This window comes from Cryptococcus neoformans, chromosome 11, assembly GCF_000149385.1.
Source record: "Cryptococcus neoformans var. neoformans B-3501A chromosome 11, whole genome shotgun sequence".
Classification (NCBI taxonomy): Eukaryota; Fungi; Basidiomycota; class Tremellomycetes; order Tremellales; family Cryptococcaceae; genus Cryptococcus; species Cryptococcus deneoformans.
In genome coordinates, this window is record NC_009187.1 from 394,826 (window position 1) to 409,996 (window position 15,171).

Sequence of the window (15,171 nt, forward strand, 5' to 3'; positions counted from 1 at the left end):
TATCGTGATGTATCGTTTGCCTGCCTTTGTAATCGGTATGTAAGAACGGTGTAACTTTTCGTGGCTCAAAAGTAATATGCATTATAGTATAAGAAGATTATGACATATCCCTTCATACGACCTTTTCAAAAGAAGTCATCCATGTTAAAGTCCATCCCCCCCTGCTGCACGTCCTGCTTCAGGTCCTTCATCAAGTTTCCAATCTTTCGCTCTGCCTTCGGTGACAAGCTTGGCTCCTTCTTCTCTTCTACAATTGTCGTCGGTTCTTCCATCTTGATGTCTCCGTTCAGTATCTTAGGAGGAGTAGTGACTTTGCCACCGTCATTAACGGGAGGCGATGAAACCCTTGAGCTTCCCCCACTCTCTGCTAGTACATCCATATCCATGAATAGAGAGCCATGAGGTCGTCCACTGGCGCTAGAAAGAAGGAACGAGGGGCGACGACGGTGCGATGGAGTGATAAATGGTTCTTTTTTGAGGTCCGGGGCGACAGATGCCATGCTGGTAACTGTAGCCGGCGTAGGAGGGATGCTTGAGATGCGGCGAAAACGCACGGGGAAGAAGGGACGCTCGAAGGACCATGAACGTAGAAGATCGAGAGCGAGGTCGTGGCAACCTGCCAGTAACTAATCAATGATGGTTCTTTCTATTCAAACTAGACAGCTGATACGTACCCATGCGAAAGAAGACTCTGGCATTATGCAGAACAAAGTCGAATTCCAACTTAGTGGAAACCTCGCTAATCCCTTTCGCCGTCTGGAGGGATTTGGATTTGAGGTGCTGGAACATCAGGAGCAAGCTGGGGTCATCATTTTCCGGATTGCCGACTCGCATAGGTTTCTCTGGAGAGTAGTCATTTGCGACGTCGACCATCGGGGACTGCAAGTCGTTAACGATTAGACAATCTGAGGGATAACTAATACTTACTATGAGCACCCTCACAGCCAGATCCCTCCTACCCAACATCCAGAAAGCCCACGTTCCTAACCATCTATGGCCGCCTTTAAATGCCAACGGTAGAACAGTCTCGCTTACGATTCGTCTATAGATCGGCCCATCTGTACTCCCTTCCACTACCCTAGCAAGGGCCAAGCCCAGTTGCCAGTCGTTAAGCTGCCTTAAGCAAACGTTGATTCCATCTTGAGGTTGTCCAGCCAGCATGAAAAATGCAGCCGCATACTCGTAGCGTTGTTTACTTAACAACGCATAGGCGTTCTTCATGGCAGCGGTCTTCCATCGGTCGAGAGTAAAGTCGTTTGCCAAGAACTTTAACATAAGGTTCTGCTCCTTATGGCCAGGTGCTTGACGCCAGAGACCATGGACAACTTTCGTTTTGCCCAGAGCAAAGAAAATTAAAGAACAAGATGTGGGGTCTCGATTGTCGTCGGCCATAAATCGATTCCTCGCAACAACCTCGAGTTGCGATCTCTAAAGTACCTTTTGTAAGCCAAGTTTAAAAGCAAGCAAGCAGTTATAGCTTACCGTAGTCTCCGCTGATTTGAGCCATAAAAACACTCCTAGTTTTTTCGCATCTTCCCATAGCATCTTGCCATTCTTACAGCACTGAGTTGCAGCCTCAAGTAGCAATTCCTGGCTATCACTGTGCATAGCCCACACAATGTTTCTGAAAGAGAAGTGGCTCGCTCCTTTTGGCTTTGGCATCTGTCGCAATTCAGTATCGCTGGAGGGAGTAACAGTGCCAGATGTATTGTTCAAGCGATCCCAGTTGACATACATCCGAATAGAAATGAGGTAGCGCATACCAGATATGTCAAGGGATCTTCGTTGCCGGTCGACCTATTTGAAAGAGGGCGAATAAGTTTTCTCGTTCACTTCGCAGATTTCCAAACTGACCTCAAGGGTGACTCGAGCAACAGTAGCCAAAAATGACTTATCAGCCGCAGCAATGGGGATATGAACCTGGCCGCATAACCTTTCTTCCAATGCTATAACGACCTTCTCTGTAAAGTCATCCTGTGTGTCCCTGACAACAGCTGCGTCAGAAGTATAATTATCAACGTATTCAAGTGTGACTTACTCCTCCACAGTCGGTGTCGAGGCAAATAAACCATCATACTTTCTCGCACCCTGAACAAGCTTAGCCGTAATCTCACCATTCCGAATCTAGACGGGAATTCACCGTTTTTGCGCGCCTTGCCACAGCCTTAGTGGTGTAGAACTCTGTAGGATCCAATCGTTCAAACGTTAGCCTCTTCTTCCCTTCCTCTTCGCACTGCTTCAATGCCTCCACTAAACGCAACAGAATGCTTTTGACAACATTCGCTTTGTCTATATGTAACATCAGTTGGGTACTCTTGAGCGTAAACTAGGATACTCACCCCAGAGAAGACATTGTCCTAGTAGGATAGGGTGATAATCCCACAAGGGCCCATTCTCTTGGGCAATAAGCTGGAATATATCTTCCGCCTCTCCATCTTCTTCTTTATCTTCTCTGTCAAGGAAACGACTAAACAGATATATTTGATTACCTGTTCCAACAGCCAAACTCCCCCCTGCAAGCCAGATCGAATCGTTGATAGGAATTGACGTGTATGAAAACATGTCAATAGTGAGGAATGGTGCCCATCCGGGAGTTCGCTCGACATAGGACATGCGCTGCTCGCAGATGAGAAGGATTCGATGGGGGAAGCCGACAGCAAGGACAGATTGTAGATCGGATGTCGTAGTCCAGTCAAGGTCCTGAACCTTCTCGCCGAGACTGTGATTCTATTAGTAACCATGGGTCACTGCTTAAGATACTGTAACGCACTCGTAGATCTTGGTTAGTTCCAGGCCTGTCGAAAACTCGCTAACTTTTGAGTCCCAAATAGTCATCTCATTCCTCCCATCTTCCAACTCGCAAACTATATCAAGGTGAGATCGAATACTTTGATCCTCCATCTCATCCACTTACTCAGAACTGTCTTCTTCCTCGAGCTACATCTAGCCATGATTGCATTCTTCCTCCCTGTCCTAACTACGCCCGTCCTTACCCACGGTTCATCTTCCCCACCTCCTTGCTTCTCATGCGTGTGGCCATCTCCCTTCATCTCACAAGCCCTATCAGGATGTGGCACCGCGTCGCCATTGAATCCTTTCTCTATATCTTTACCGATGAGATGCTGCCCCAATTTTGGAGTCCAAAATTCGAGATCACCATCTTCAGAGACTGTAAGGATCATGTCTTGCAGAGGCGTATCGGTTTCCCAATCGATTACGTTTTGATGCCAGCCCATGGGGTCGACAGGGATAATCATTCTGGGTACAGACTTCACCGGCAAACGGTAATGCGAGACAAGTAGGATGGCTGGTTTCTCGTCGGGTTCATCGCTCTGTTCTGCTTGCATCTCGGAAGTCGACATCCTCGATATGACTCGCCATACCCAAGCTTCACCCGACCTTGTTGCAGCCATGATAATGGCTCGCTGAGTGCGACGACCTCGGTGATCAAAACCGTCATCAATATCAGAAACAGCCAAGAGCATTTCAATCTCGTCATTATCTTGGGGAGAAAAATGAGGCAAAATGACAGACTCGCAAGGTGCACTGGAGCCCGGATCGAGATGCTGGAGAGTGATGGTCGGAGGGGCATCGGGCGGGTTGGTGTAGAAAACAATCCCTCGTCCCTTTGAAAACATTGCAGCTTGACTAGGTGGGGTTGTACTATGCCAATGCCCTTTACCAAGAAGAGATTTAGGAGCGATATGCCATTGTCGGGGCCGAACGTTGAGTTGCTGCTTATACCAGGTCGCAATCTCTCCGTTATCTGCCATTGCCAAAAGGCCTCGACCGTTCGGGGTACGGACAAAGCTAGAGATGTTATTCTCGAGCTGAATATGCGATACCTCGCCAAGAGAGGAAGAGGATGTCGAGGAAATACTTTGGGATTTGGAGGAAAGCAACTCTGCCAAGGACACATGGAGAGATGATATGCGGTTATGAGCATGGGTTGGAGGGAGTATAATAGTAAAAGATGGCGAGGTGGAGGGTATGTAGAGCAGTTGAGCTTGTGGTGACCAATGGGATGGGTTTGAAACGGATGGAAGGATAGATTTTGCCAGAGGCAAAGATTTGAGCAGGGTCGGGGGTTTTCTGTCCATGTTCTTTCCATCCATCAGTCAGTAAGCTCGTATAGGAAACTGATATTGACAGACTTACAATAATAGACCTTAATGTAATGCTGCCATCAGGACCAATCCAGGCAATAATATCGCTTTCTTCCGTCTCCATGGACTCCAGTATCTTTGCTCCATCTTTCACTTTTTGTATCTCTTCACCGTCCTTGACCTTCTCCAGTTCCTTTCTTGCGACTATTTTGAGGACTTTCGCATCCCAAACCCACATGACGCCGTAAGGGTTCGACTGGGGCTCTTTCCCTTTTGTTTTGGGTGGCGTTTCGTGAGCATCTCGATTGAAAGATCTGTGGTCGAGAGAATAGAGTAATTGAAACCATACAGGATCGTCAAGGACGGGAGAGTAGATTCGGAGCACCGAGTTACTTGTAATCGTGTAAAGGAATGGATCATTTCCTGGAGCGGAATTACGCCATCCGATCCACTGCAACTCTCTGGGATGTCGTATTTCCTGCGCGGCGCCCACTGGTTGTCCTTTTCCATCGATAGTGAGAATATACCCTGACCTTTGGTTCTGTGGATAGTGATTAGCACTTCCTACATACGCCCAATTAACCTTGCAACGCACCTGGCTGAACCATGCAAGGTGCCCTGAAGCAGGAGAAATCCGGACGCTCGCAGGCGCAGGCAAGGATTGCTCCCAAAGTCGGTCCCAAACTACAACTTCGGATGTAGGGTTCATGCGCCAGTATTCTATACCTTTCTTTGTTCCGAGCGCAAGGGTCCCTGATCGAATGGTCAGATGGTGCTCATCAAGCAAAATGGCACCTTACCATCGCGGAAATCCATACATGACACGGGGGAAGAAGCGACGACGGTCGAATGGACTGTCCAATCAGTATGGGCCTTTGCTTTCCGCGGCTGGTGCTTCCAAAGTACAATATAGACGCTGCTCCATGCTAGTATCTGCTTGGACTGTTAGAAAATTGCGGCAACATCGATGGGATGTCTACTCACATATCCATCATCAGAGCTACCAAGAACACCCTGGACTGTGCCTGTTAAAGACGAAGAAGCTCGGTGGGGTAACGCAAGCCAAAATTGAAGAGTCTCTACAAGTTTCTGTTGGGGAGTAAGGAGCACCACGTTTGATGCTGAGGGATACACCTGCGACTGTCCGTGAGCCTCGCTAAGAGGCCTTTGAAAAGAAGTGACGCACGATGTATGCTGCGTCATTGACGACTATTCCTGCAGTGTTTTGTGTGGAATAGTGGGAAGGTTGGCCTGGAATGGCCTGTCTTAGGCGGAGAGCCATTTTCCCTCTTCTGTCAAGGGGCGTTGCTATTTGATTTCGCGAGCGCTATGCGGTGGTTGCAGTGTATTAGTATCAACGTCACTCCGAGGCCACCGGCTTCTTTATTCGCGTCCGAGCCTGATGGAAGTCCCCCACGTCGGCCAACAACGTGAGGCGGACATGGCCGTCAACTGCGGGCATTGGCCGGAGGCAGCCGACGGGCAGGGATTGGTGGCCGCTGCCTGATTGGAGATGTCAGGCGAGTATCTGGAATTCATCCATCTGTTCCATCTATTATTATCAAGCACAGAGTTTCCGACGGAGTTGGATAGCCTGCCAGCCACTGCCGCCTTATCACTATAAAGGGAAGCCATCTCTTCTTTCAAACGCTTCCACCCAGCATTCCATAACACTATCCCAGAATGTCTGCCATCACCCTTCCTGCCGCTTTCCCCGTCGTCGGTATTCCTATCTTCGCTACCTTTCTCCTCAACGCAAGTCATTCTCTACTGTTTTCACAAGGTTCGCAAACAACTAACTCTGAGATTACAGACGTGGCAGCAAATTCTTGTCATGAAAGCGCGTAAGGAGTCTGGCGTCAAGTACCCTACATTATATGTCCCCGAGGCCGAGGCTGCTGCCGATGCTAAAAAGATGGTCAGTTTGATGCTTATATCATCCACGAACTGAGTATTAACGTGTGACAGAAATTCAACTGCTGCCAGCGTGCTCACGCCAACACTCTCGAGAATATTCCCTACGTCCTCGCTTTCTTTGGTTTCCTCAGTACGCCTTTTAGTTTACCTTAATATTGGTTGAAGGCGTCTTACACATTCAAACAGGCGTTTTCCACCCCAAGATCGCCTCCGCTGCCATGCTCATGTGGGTTATTGGCCGCGTCCAATACACTGTACGTGCAGTTATGACAGTTATCGCACTATCTATGCTGACTCGTACCTACAGGCAGGCTACGCTTCTGGTGACCCCGCAAAGCGTGTGAGTCTAGACAGTAACAATGACATTGGCATTCCCGCCAGGCTAATATGTACATCTTTTATAGATCGGCAATATCTACAGGATCTCGTATCTTGGGTTTTTCAGTAGGTCCATTCACTGTTGTGGTGGACATTTAACTCACCTTTCCACTAGCCCTTGCCTTCGGAACTCTTGGTGTTGCAGTTCAGAAGAGCTGCTCTGTCCTCTTCTAATCATATGGATATTGGTCTTTCTGATCGGAATAATATATGTACAATTGTTTCATGCGAGAAAGCGGGGGAAGATTTCGAAGTACGTCGGACATACTGAGCTGCACCTCAACCTAATCTACGACATTCATCCCTTACCGCCGCCCACCTCAGCCCCGCCTTCTCCGCCTTCGCCCTCTTCAACCTTCTTTTTTCCCCAAGCTGCCAAATATAGGAACGCGACCATGCTGGGGATGATGGAGCAAAGAGCTATCCACCCCGCAAAGTACACCCAGGCCTCAACACCGTAAATTTTAACTGAGCTACCGTTTCCTCGTTTCCAGGAATACTGTGAGATACTTGAGGACGAACTTGAGGACGAAGACGATGATGCGCTGGATGAAGAAGTTCCTGTATAATAGTGGCTGTTATCCCCATCATTGCTATAAGGCGAGCTAAACCATAGAGTTATAAAATTCCTCGACACACTCAGTTCCTATAAATCTGACACTTACGCATGCGAAGAATGACCCCTCATACCGTAAAATGATTGGTTCATATACAGCACCACCAAAAACAGCTTCAAGAAAGCATTCGCTGCTACATAGTAGTACAGTCCAGGGTGCATACTACCCTCGGTGATACCAGTAGCATAAAAGGTGGAAATCCATCGTCCGCCCCAGGCGTTGTAGCTACTTGCTCGCCAGGCCAAATCAGAGGCGATGACCAGTGTAGCTAAAACGATGATGGATAACTGGTAAAACAGCATCCAGATTGCAGAACCGAGATGTTTGGGAGCGTTGGTATACTCTACTTGCCCGCATCCGGTGCTACCTTGGTAACCCCTGGCGTCTATTCACACCACTTCAGCCCTTCATCTCCAGATTTATCATACAAGGTGAAAACTCACGATAGTTGTAACCATACTGAGCATGGTAGTTGGAATAATCGTTGACCAAGACCACAAATTCTGCAATAATCAGCATGATTAGGGCAGCAATACCTATCAGATTGGATGCCAAGCAGATCCAAATCCAGATGGTTGGGAAGGTTTCAGGGCCAAGCCATGGTTTCTTGTCGGTCATGACGATGATAAAAAGAAGCTCAGATCAGTCCTTCTCCAGTGATTCGACGTTAGATGATACCAAGTGACGAGTATGGGTCGTGAGATGGGACTTTGTAGCGGCGTTGTGTGGTTTATTTAGTAAGGGAAAAGAGAGGAGGGTTACAGAATTAAGAGAGGTTTTACAAGCTGATGTTGATGAATGATACGATTTGGTTAGATGGCCTATCTAGTTTCCCCTTATAATGTGCGACGTGCATAATTGACCTTGCTTTAAGGCTTGAGGATATCCTTTTGGTTTGAGAACTTGAAAGGATGGTACTTGAAGAGAGCTCGGTCATCCACTACATCTTGAAATTTGCCGTAGGACCTTCCCTATTACGATTTAACATGTAGATGCTCGAAAACATAGCCGTTTGATCGATTCTGAATGCCAGATAAAATGTACATTGTGTTCTACACCAATAACCACTTAGCGACAAGCCAACCCTTTAGTAACCGCTTAGTGACAAGCCAACCCTTTCCCACTCGTACCAGACAGCACGGCCCTGTGAACGATTATCAGCTGTTGGCACACCTTATTCGCTACTTTTGCATAGATGAATGCTTACCCGACATCCATCTCACCTTCATACATCACATGACCAAAGAAAGCACCAACGACGATGGAGCTGAAGAGATACGTGTTGTAAGTCATGGCGACGAGCATGAGCTGAGCATAAAGGAAAAATATCAGTTTCATCCATTTCTTAGAACAGCAATGCCCATCTTGGTAGTGACACTTACCCAGAAGGAAATGGCTACGGAAATGGCATAGAGTCCAGCCCTCATCAGTCTCAATCTGAGGGGCAATCTGGTACTGCCAAGCCGAACGATAATGAGCTCCTTTCTGATGAAGTCACACAAGAGCGAACGCTTACACTCCAATTTTGTTCAAAGCGCCTACTTCAATCCCGCCGTACGCAGTCGGAATAGGTGGTATGAGACCGGTTTCAGCAGGGCTGCCGTCTCTGTCCCTTCGACCTGGCTGCGTAGAGGAATAGATAGCCGCAGCGATATGACGATCGTAGTCTTTGATGTAGTGAAGAAGATAAGAATAGAAAACGGAGATGCCAATGATGACAAAGCTACGATAGTTCTGTACCGTAAGCACATTCTCTCCCGCTGTTGCTGCTTTGACTCACCAAGAAAGAATCATGGTCCAAGTACCCGAGATATGCCATGAGCGGAAGACAACGCATGTGTCTGCTACTTGGTTATTCCACAGCATGTTCATCTAACGTCATGCTGATTTAGCCTGACACGGCGTACTCTGCGAGTAGAGACAAAGACAACCTACCGAACAAGCGGGCATGTCCATGTCAGGCATAGTGTGTTTCGAGTGGTCACCGTGGTCCATGTTGTTGTAAGGGTAGATATGACCGGGGAATAAGGGGTCTTTGTTCAAATATAATGTGTTGCCTTTCGTGTAGATACGGTATACATAGAAGATATACAAAAGGCACACTGCACTGCGGGCTCCGGTTATTCTAGTTCGGCGGTGCGGCTTCCACAGTTCAGTCACGCAAGCCACTTAAACAACAACAACGGCGACATCTATTCGGATAGCGGACTTCGCCGACTAAGCTTGAATGAGAAATAAAGACGATACATACGAGGCATATTCACCGCCACGAGCCATGAGAAGGAGCAGTTCCAGAGAGAGATGCGATCGAAAGACATCCACAGCAAAGATAATAAAGTCAAAAGTAGCATATTCAACTCTAATCTAACACTACTTGCATGCAGCCTCTCTATCACTAAAATACAACGTCGCTCTGACCTGAAAAGTAAATAAACCTCAAATTACCTAACATGGTCACCGTTTGAGTGCAAGGGCCAAAATCAACGCCAAAAGCGCCAACAACAATATGACCATAGGTGTTGATACTGTGACTGATCAGTTTAGTGGTTCATAATTCATCGGAGATGATTACTTACGTCCACCAAATTTAGCAGGTACAACGATGGCGCGAACAGTATTGTCGGCACTCGCAGACACAAGAAGGGAAGCCGAAGGATTAAACTTGAGGGCAGTTGGAGGAAATGAGTGGGCGTGAAGGATCTTGAGAAGGGGCTACCAAGGTAATTGAGTTAATTGTCGATTTCAGCAATCGAGAAACACTCACCGCCAACGTTTTGGAATCGAGAATCCCGATCGAGAGATCAGAGCATCCATATGAGATAAGTCTCCCATCAGAACTTTAAACTTCATCAGCAAAACTAGTACGGATAATTGATAGAGGACATACCTGACATCGAATACTGTTACAGGCTTTCCAGCAACTTCCCTCTTGATCAATACATCCCACTTCCCCACGTCCTCCTGAGGATCGCTCGCTGTCTCCTTCTCCTTTCCTTTCTCCTCTTCGATCTTCGCTGTAGCCTTCTCCTCCTCGGTCAATTTCGCCTGACTCGGTCCTGCAACAACTCCAAATGTGCATACCCACGCCTTTCTCGCCGCACCTCGCTTTGCGGGTTTGGTAGAGTTCAGGACAGCGTGAATGTTCAAAGGCGTTGAAGGGTTACGGGAAAAACGGGCCGAACGGAATATGGCTGGGACGATGTCGAAGCTTGGAGGGTAGATCGTTTGCTTCAATGTCATGGCCGTTCCGGCAGAGGGACGCAGGTAAATTAAGAGCGCATTCGTCGTGGCCACACACAACTAAAATGATATCAAAACCACAGTCTACAATGCTCAGTCGCAAGTCAAACCTACCCATTCACCCTCGGGGCCTCCCCAGTCAAGATCCACGAGTTCAGAATCCGTGGAAAATGCGGGGGCTGCAGGTTCAAGTGAAGGGAAATGCAGGATTGACACCCTATTATCGGTGCTTCCAACCGCGAGTAGCTTAGACGAGGATGAAAGGACAGTGAATTTCTGTAATTCTCAATCGGTATGTTTGAGAAGCAAGTAAGATGGACCCACTTGGTACGGATAATCGTCGGACCAATCAGCCTCTATGGTTTTCTGCCCTCCGACGAGCTCAATTCTAAAGAAGCGGTCAGCGTGGGACCATGCCATGGAACCGAAACCTACCGATTATCACTGAATGAATAAACTCTGCAATGGTCATTATTTCCAGCCTGAACGGCCGACGAAGAACCATTGATGCCCGTGACTATGCGCTTGGTCTACCAATGGCCTTCGCATTAGATTCACCATCTGTAGATTGCATGATTTTCACATACCTCTTTGTCGATGGCCATAGTCATGGGCGCATCTTCATCATTACTGAGGGGGAGTTCCGCCAAATAACTCAAGTATTTTCCATCCTTTGAGACTTTGCACAGTTTCTATATGTCTCGTGAGCACATCCTTGAGATTGGATGAACGGTAGAACAGACCTACCAGCTTGTTTTGAATGCCGCTTCGGGTTGCTCCGCCACCACCTCCAAGTACCAGATTAGCGTCGTCAGCCCAGTCAAGGCAATACACTGGGAAGGAAGGAGTTGGATGAGGGTGATGCGCTGTCCTGGTCATGTCCTGTAGCTTACGATGTTTACCTGAGGATTGATCGAAAGAATATTGGTCCCACCGCCAGCCGCCCATGTATTGCTCCTCTTCGTTGCCTGTTGTTGCAATCAACCAAATATGATGACGTTGAGAGAAAATTGTTACGTAACAGAATTGGTCTCCGGTTAAGCCAGCTGCCATCGGAAAACGGCAGGGAAAGAGCCGATGAAGAACGACCCGGGCAGCCGTCTTCTACATCTCCTCCATCTCTAATAATACCTTACCTTCGCACACTCTTCCAGGAGATCATATCATCCACAATGCGTCCCACTCTCCCATCTCTTATCAACATTCTTGTCCCCGTCAAGAGGTCCATCGACTATGCTGTGTGAGTGATCGCCTTTTGACCGTAGACGTGGACGTGTTCGGCCGAGCTCATCTTATGTCTACAGCAAAATCCGAGTGGCTTCTGACGGCAAGGGAGTGGACACCAATGTCAAGCACTCTATGGCAAGTCTACTTCTGCGTCATCTGTATAATTTACTGACTTCCAATTACAGAACCCCTTTGACGAAATCGGTAAGCTCCATGACTCGAAGTTTGGTTGGAAAAGTGCTGACCTAGTTCAGCCGTGGAGGAGGCTATTCGTCAGCGAGACAAGTCTGGCGAGAAGGTCGAATCTATCACTGCCCTTTCCATTGGCCCTCCTAAGGCTGCCGACACCATCCGTACCGCCCTCGCCATGGGTGCTGACACTGGTATTCACATCACCACCCCCGAAAACACTATTGTCGAGCCTCTCTCCGTTGCTCATGCTATCAAGGCCATTATCGAACGCTCAGAAAAAGCTGGAAAGAAATTTGACCTCGTCTTTATGGGTAAGCAGGCAATCGACGATGACAGCGGTGCCACCGGAGGTATGCTTGCTGGTCTGCTTGGATGGGGACAAGCATCTTTCGCTAGCAAGGTTGTGATCGAAAAAGGCGGCAGGATAGAGGTCACAAGGGAAATTGATGGTGGTTTGGAAGTTGTCGAGAGCAAGATTCCTATGGTCGTCACTACTGACCTCCGATTGAACGGTACGTTTGTATCAGATGTTTACTTGAAGACCAGTAGCACCTAACGTTTCTGAAGAGCCTCGGTATGCCTCCTTGCCTAACATCATGAAGGCTAAGAAGAAGAAGATTGAAACTCTCAAGCCTGAGGACCTCGGTCTTGACTTTGTATGTCCCGTGTATTTCAGACGCTCTTTGCTGACTCTTTTTCAGACTCCCCGACTTGAGACTGTTTCCGTTTCTGAACCTCCTAAACGAAAAGGCGGTAGCAAGGTTAGTCCGCTTTACATCGCACTGATACTTTTGCTTATATCTTGTAGGTTGAGACTGTCCAGGAGCTTGTCGCCAAGATGAAGGAAGCGGGTGTTCTGTAAGGTCGAAGTATGGAGTTACATTGAAATAAATGAGACTACAGACGTAACTCGATGCAGGCAATCTGCGAGACATACATATGAGATCACTGTCGTACATGTTTATCAGCAGTCCGTTCCGCTGCATTGAGCCCCAAGTTGATAGTAGTTGCACAAATCACTTCTACAGACCGTTGTCTCTTGTCCTTCATCTTCTTTGCGCGAGGTCAAGAAACTGGTGGCCGAGTAAAGAGGGGCGACCGCCGCCCACCAGCGCATTATTATTTGGGCCAGGCACGCTTGCTCTATTTTCTTTGACAACCCCTCGCTCGTCGAGCTTATTCTTCGTTATTGTTGATCTTGCAGGTTGGCTGCAACGCTCTTTACAACAAAACCTCATACGAACATACTTTTGCACTAATTCACTTCCGAAATTCCGACAAATTCAGGAGTGTGACATACGCTTTGATCCAATGCCCCTCGGCCGCCTGATACCCCGGCCGACATCTTGCACCTTCTCTTGCGCTCAGCATGTCAGTCGAACGGCAAAAATATCAAACAGCCGCACATACGCAGCTCGGACAGCAAACAAACAAGTTCCTGTAGGCGGCTCATCGCTCGTAGAGACTTTAGTGGAACAGGATCCCTATCAGCGAATATGGTTCATAAGACCTCTTTCCTTGATGATGTTTAACACAGAGTCGGCCCGAGCAGCTCATCTGAATTCTATATGGGTGCGTGTGACTGGTTAACTGCCTTGAAGACTATCGAGGCAAATTGTTTATGAACTCATTCTGTTTCCTCCTTCTCAGCGCAATTACCGTTATCACGAAACGCATATCATCCCTTTTTGGACTCTTTGTATTCTCTCAGATTTGCGCTCAGAAGCCATACATCGCCATACAGGAGGGCAAGATTACGCGAATGTGGCTCAACGCTTCTGCACCGAAATAGGTCTGAATATTGCAGCTGTTCCAGACAGTCATTGGTGCAGGTAAGTTCAGTTGGTGTCGTATTTTGTGTCTGATGTAAGCTAAAGCGCCAGCTAGTGGACTCTATTTCCGAGAAGTACTTCGAATGAGGCAAGGATCAATAGAAAAGTTACTTAACGGCTCTATGATAAGTTTATCAGATTTTCTACCCTCCCCAACTCCAGCACCGTACGTCAGGGATTTCAAGAACGTCGGTGCTCCTGCTCCTCTTCATGACAATAATCAATTTGATCCTGTGACAAGTCCTAAATTTGCATGGGGCCCACCCAAACTTGAGCGATCAGATATGGAGAATATAATTTCAGCCCACGATGCTACGTTCGGCGAGTGGGAGGATATCCATGTTCGAGTGAGAGATACAGTATGTTCAAGACAATATGGTGAAGTGACTTGAGCTGACATGCCCAGAAATTGTTTGCCATCCCAACATATCGTAAGCTCAAAATACGAAAATGCATTCAACAATACTTATAAATGACAATTAGGTCTGCTTTACAAAGTGTATCTACCTTCCGGAGAAATAGCTGTTACCGATGGCGAACTGAACGATAATGGCCACAATTTAGTGGTTGATTGGCCGAAAGGGAAAGCACAGTCATCTAATCATGTTAAACACGTATGTCTATAGGACATATAAGGACAGTACTAATCTCAAACTATTAGAACAATGGGCTTATCTTCAGTCGAACATGGCTTGATCACCCCGAGAGAGGCATAGGATATTGTTTGATGGGGGATCAAGGATCCTCCAGCGTTGTTTCAACCTTGTTCAATGCTATGCGCCGCGGGGGGCCCATCAGAAAAGAGACTTGGGAGGACGATAAAATCATCCCTCTGATAGGTTCCGCAACTGTCCCTCATCTACAGTCCCTGATGTGAGTTTATTTTATCATCGCAACAGGTGTCGAATTTATCCAGTTGTTGCGCAGGGAATATACAGGAAAAGTGTTATGTGGTCAAGGACAAGCTTTCTCTGAGCCATCATTCCCAATCGAGAAAAAGGCGACGACAACTTCGTCTTCTTCCCTTTTCTCCAAAGTTGATCCTACCATTCGAACTAAGCGTTCCGCTGCTTCTAACGTTTCTCCCGCATCTTCTCTATCTTCTAGATTATTCGGGCCATCTTCGATTAACTCTTCAGCTTGGACTTCCTCTGGATCCCACAGCAGCAAACGACAAGCTGTCTACGAGAAGTTTGCGAGAGCCAAGGCGGAAAAGATTGGCAGTTCCATCTATGGTCCATCTGAGCAATATGCTTTGAGAAAGCTTCACGACCGCAATGGATACTACGCAGAGCTGGGAGTGGAAAACCTCGCAGTCGAACTCCTTGATAAATCCAAAGAGAAAGAGGTCAATTCCATCTTGAAAGAGAAGTATTATACTTTGTGCAAAATCAAACACTCGGACATCGGAGGGGCAGAAGAGGATCAAGTGAGGTTGAATCGAGCGTACGAGCAAGTGGAAACTTGTACGTTACTCCCCTATAAACGAGTTGTGTCGAGAGTTGCCCTGTTGATCTGACGTATAACAGATGAGCAAAGGCGAAACTATCAGCTGAAGCCAGAAAACTGTCCATCTTTAGATTAGATTAGAAACATATATCACATATAACCAGCATTAGGAATACCATTGTAGCATTCTTGAATATGTATCATTATATTAGC

General features: G+C 47.3%; 7 protein-coding genes across 7 annotated transcripts; 3 read left to right on the forward strand and 4 right to left on the reverse strand.

The window, feature by feature from the left end:
- Positions 1–125: 125 nt before the first annotated feature.
- Positions 126–5,388, reverse strand: CNBK1390 (hypothetical protein; the record flags this gene model as incomplete). The annotated part of the gene is made up of 15 exons (XM_767672.1): positions 126–616; positions 675–879; positions 928–1,428; positions 1,483–1,797; positions 1,855–1,984; positions 2,039–2,097; positions 2,141–2,289; positions 2,340–2,719; positions 2,771–2,864; positions 2,915–4,103; positions 4,159–4,647; positions 4,702–4,859; positions 4,907–5,039; positions 5,091–5,240; positions 5,293–5,388. 15 exons carry the CDS (start codon positions 5,386–5,388, stop codon positions 126–128), a joined length of 4,539 nt encoding a protein of 1,512 aa, XP_772765.1.
- Positions 5,389–5,789: 401 nt separating this feature from the next.
- Positions 5,790–6,575, forward strand: CNBK1400 (hypothetical protein; the record flags this gene model as incomplete). Its single annotated transcript, XM_767673.1, has 7 exons — positions 5,790–5,861; positions 5,920–6,024; positions 6,075–6,153; positions 6,210–6,277; positions 6,331–6,363; positions 6,428–6,467; positions 6,517–6,575. The coding sequence occupies 7 exons, from the start codon at positions 5,790–5,792 to the stop codon at positions 6,573–6,575; spliced, it is 456 nt and encodes a 151-aa protein (XP_772766.1).
- A 124-nt stretch (positions 6,576–6,699) lies between these two features.
- CNBK1410 (hypothetical protein) lies at positions 6,700–7,636 on the reverse strand (the record flags this gene model as incomplete). Its single annotated transcript, XM_767674.1, has 3 exons — positions 6,700–7,006; positions 7,067–7,403; positions 7,462–7,636. The coding sequence occupies 3 exons, from the start codon at positions 7,634–7,636 to the stop codon at positions 6,700–6,702; spliced, it is 819 nt and encodes a 272-aa protein (XP_772767.1).
- A 480-nt stretch (positions 7,637–8,116) lies between these two features.
- On the reverse strand, positions 8,117–9,013 carry CNBK1420 (hypothetical protein; the record flags this gene model as incomplete). The annotated part of the gene is made up of 6 exons (XM_767675.1): positions 8,117–8,162; positions 8,226–8,326; positions 8,401–8,503; positions 8,535–8,741; positions 8,799–8,890; positions 8,954–9,013. 6 exons carry the CDS (start codon positions 9,011–9,013, stop codon positions 8,117–8,119), a joined length of 609 nt encoding a protein of 202 aa, XP_772768.1.
- Positions 9,014–9,472: 459 nt separating this feature from the next.
- On the reverse strand, positions 9,473–11,137 carry CNBK1430 (hypothetical protein; the record flags this gene model as incomplete). The annotated part of the gene is made up of 9 exons (XM_767676.1): positions 9,473–9,543; positions 9,595–9,730; positions 9,783–9,855; positions 9,906–10,318; positions 10,373–10,534; positions 10,583–10,646; positions 10,694–10,788; positions 10,846–10,950; positions 11,006–11,137. 9 exons carry the CDS (start codon positions 11,135–11,137, stop codon positions 9,473–9,475), a joined length of 1,251 nt encoding a protein of 416 aa, XP_772769.1.
- A 293-nt stretch (positions 11,138–11,430) lies between these two features.
- CNBK1440 (hypothetical protein) lies at positions 11,431–12,539 on the forward strand (the record flags this gene model as incomplete). Its single annotated transcript, XM_767677.1, has 7 exons — positions 11,431–11,498; positions 11,563–11,620; positions 11,671–11,689; positions 11,740–12,189; positions 12,245–12,333; positions 12,379–12,438; positions 12,486–12,539. 7 exons carry the CDS (start codon positions 11,431–11,433, stop codon positions 12,537–12,539), a joined length of 798 nt encoding a protein of 265 aa, XP_772770.1.
- A 449-nt stretch (positions 12,540–12,988) lies between these two features.
- CNBK1450 (hypothetical protein) lies at positions 12,989–15,094 on the forward strand (the record flags this gene model as incomplete). The annotated part of the gene is made up of 8 exons (XM_767678.1): positions 12,989–13,249; positions 13,328–13,509; positions 13,565–13,868; positions 13,916–13,940; positions 13,993–14,123; positions 14,171–14,382; positions 14,437–14,975; positions 15,039–15,094. 8 exons carry the CDS (start codon positions 12,989–12,991, stop codon positions 15,092–15,094), a joined length of 1,710 nt encoding a protein of 569 aa, XP_772771.1.
- Between the last annotated feature and the right edge of the window lie 77 nt (positions 15,095–15,171).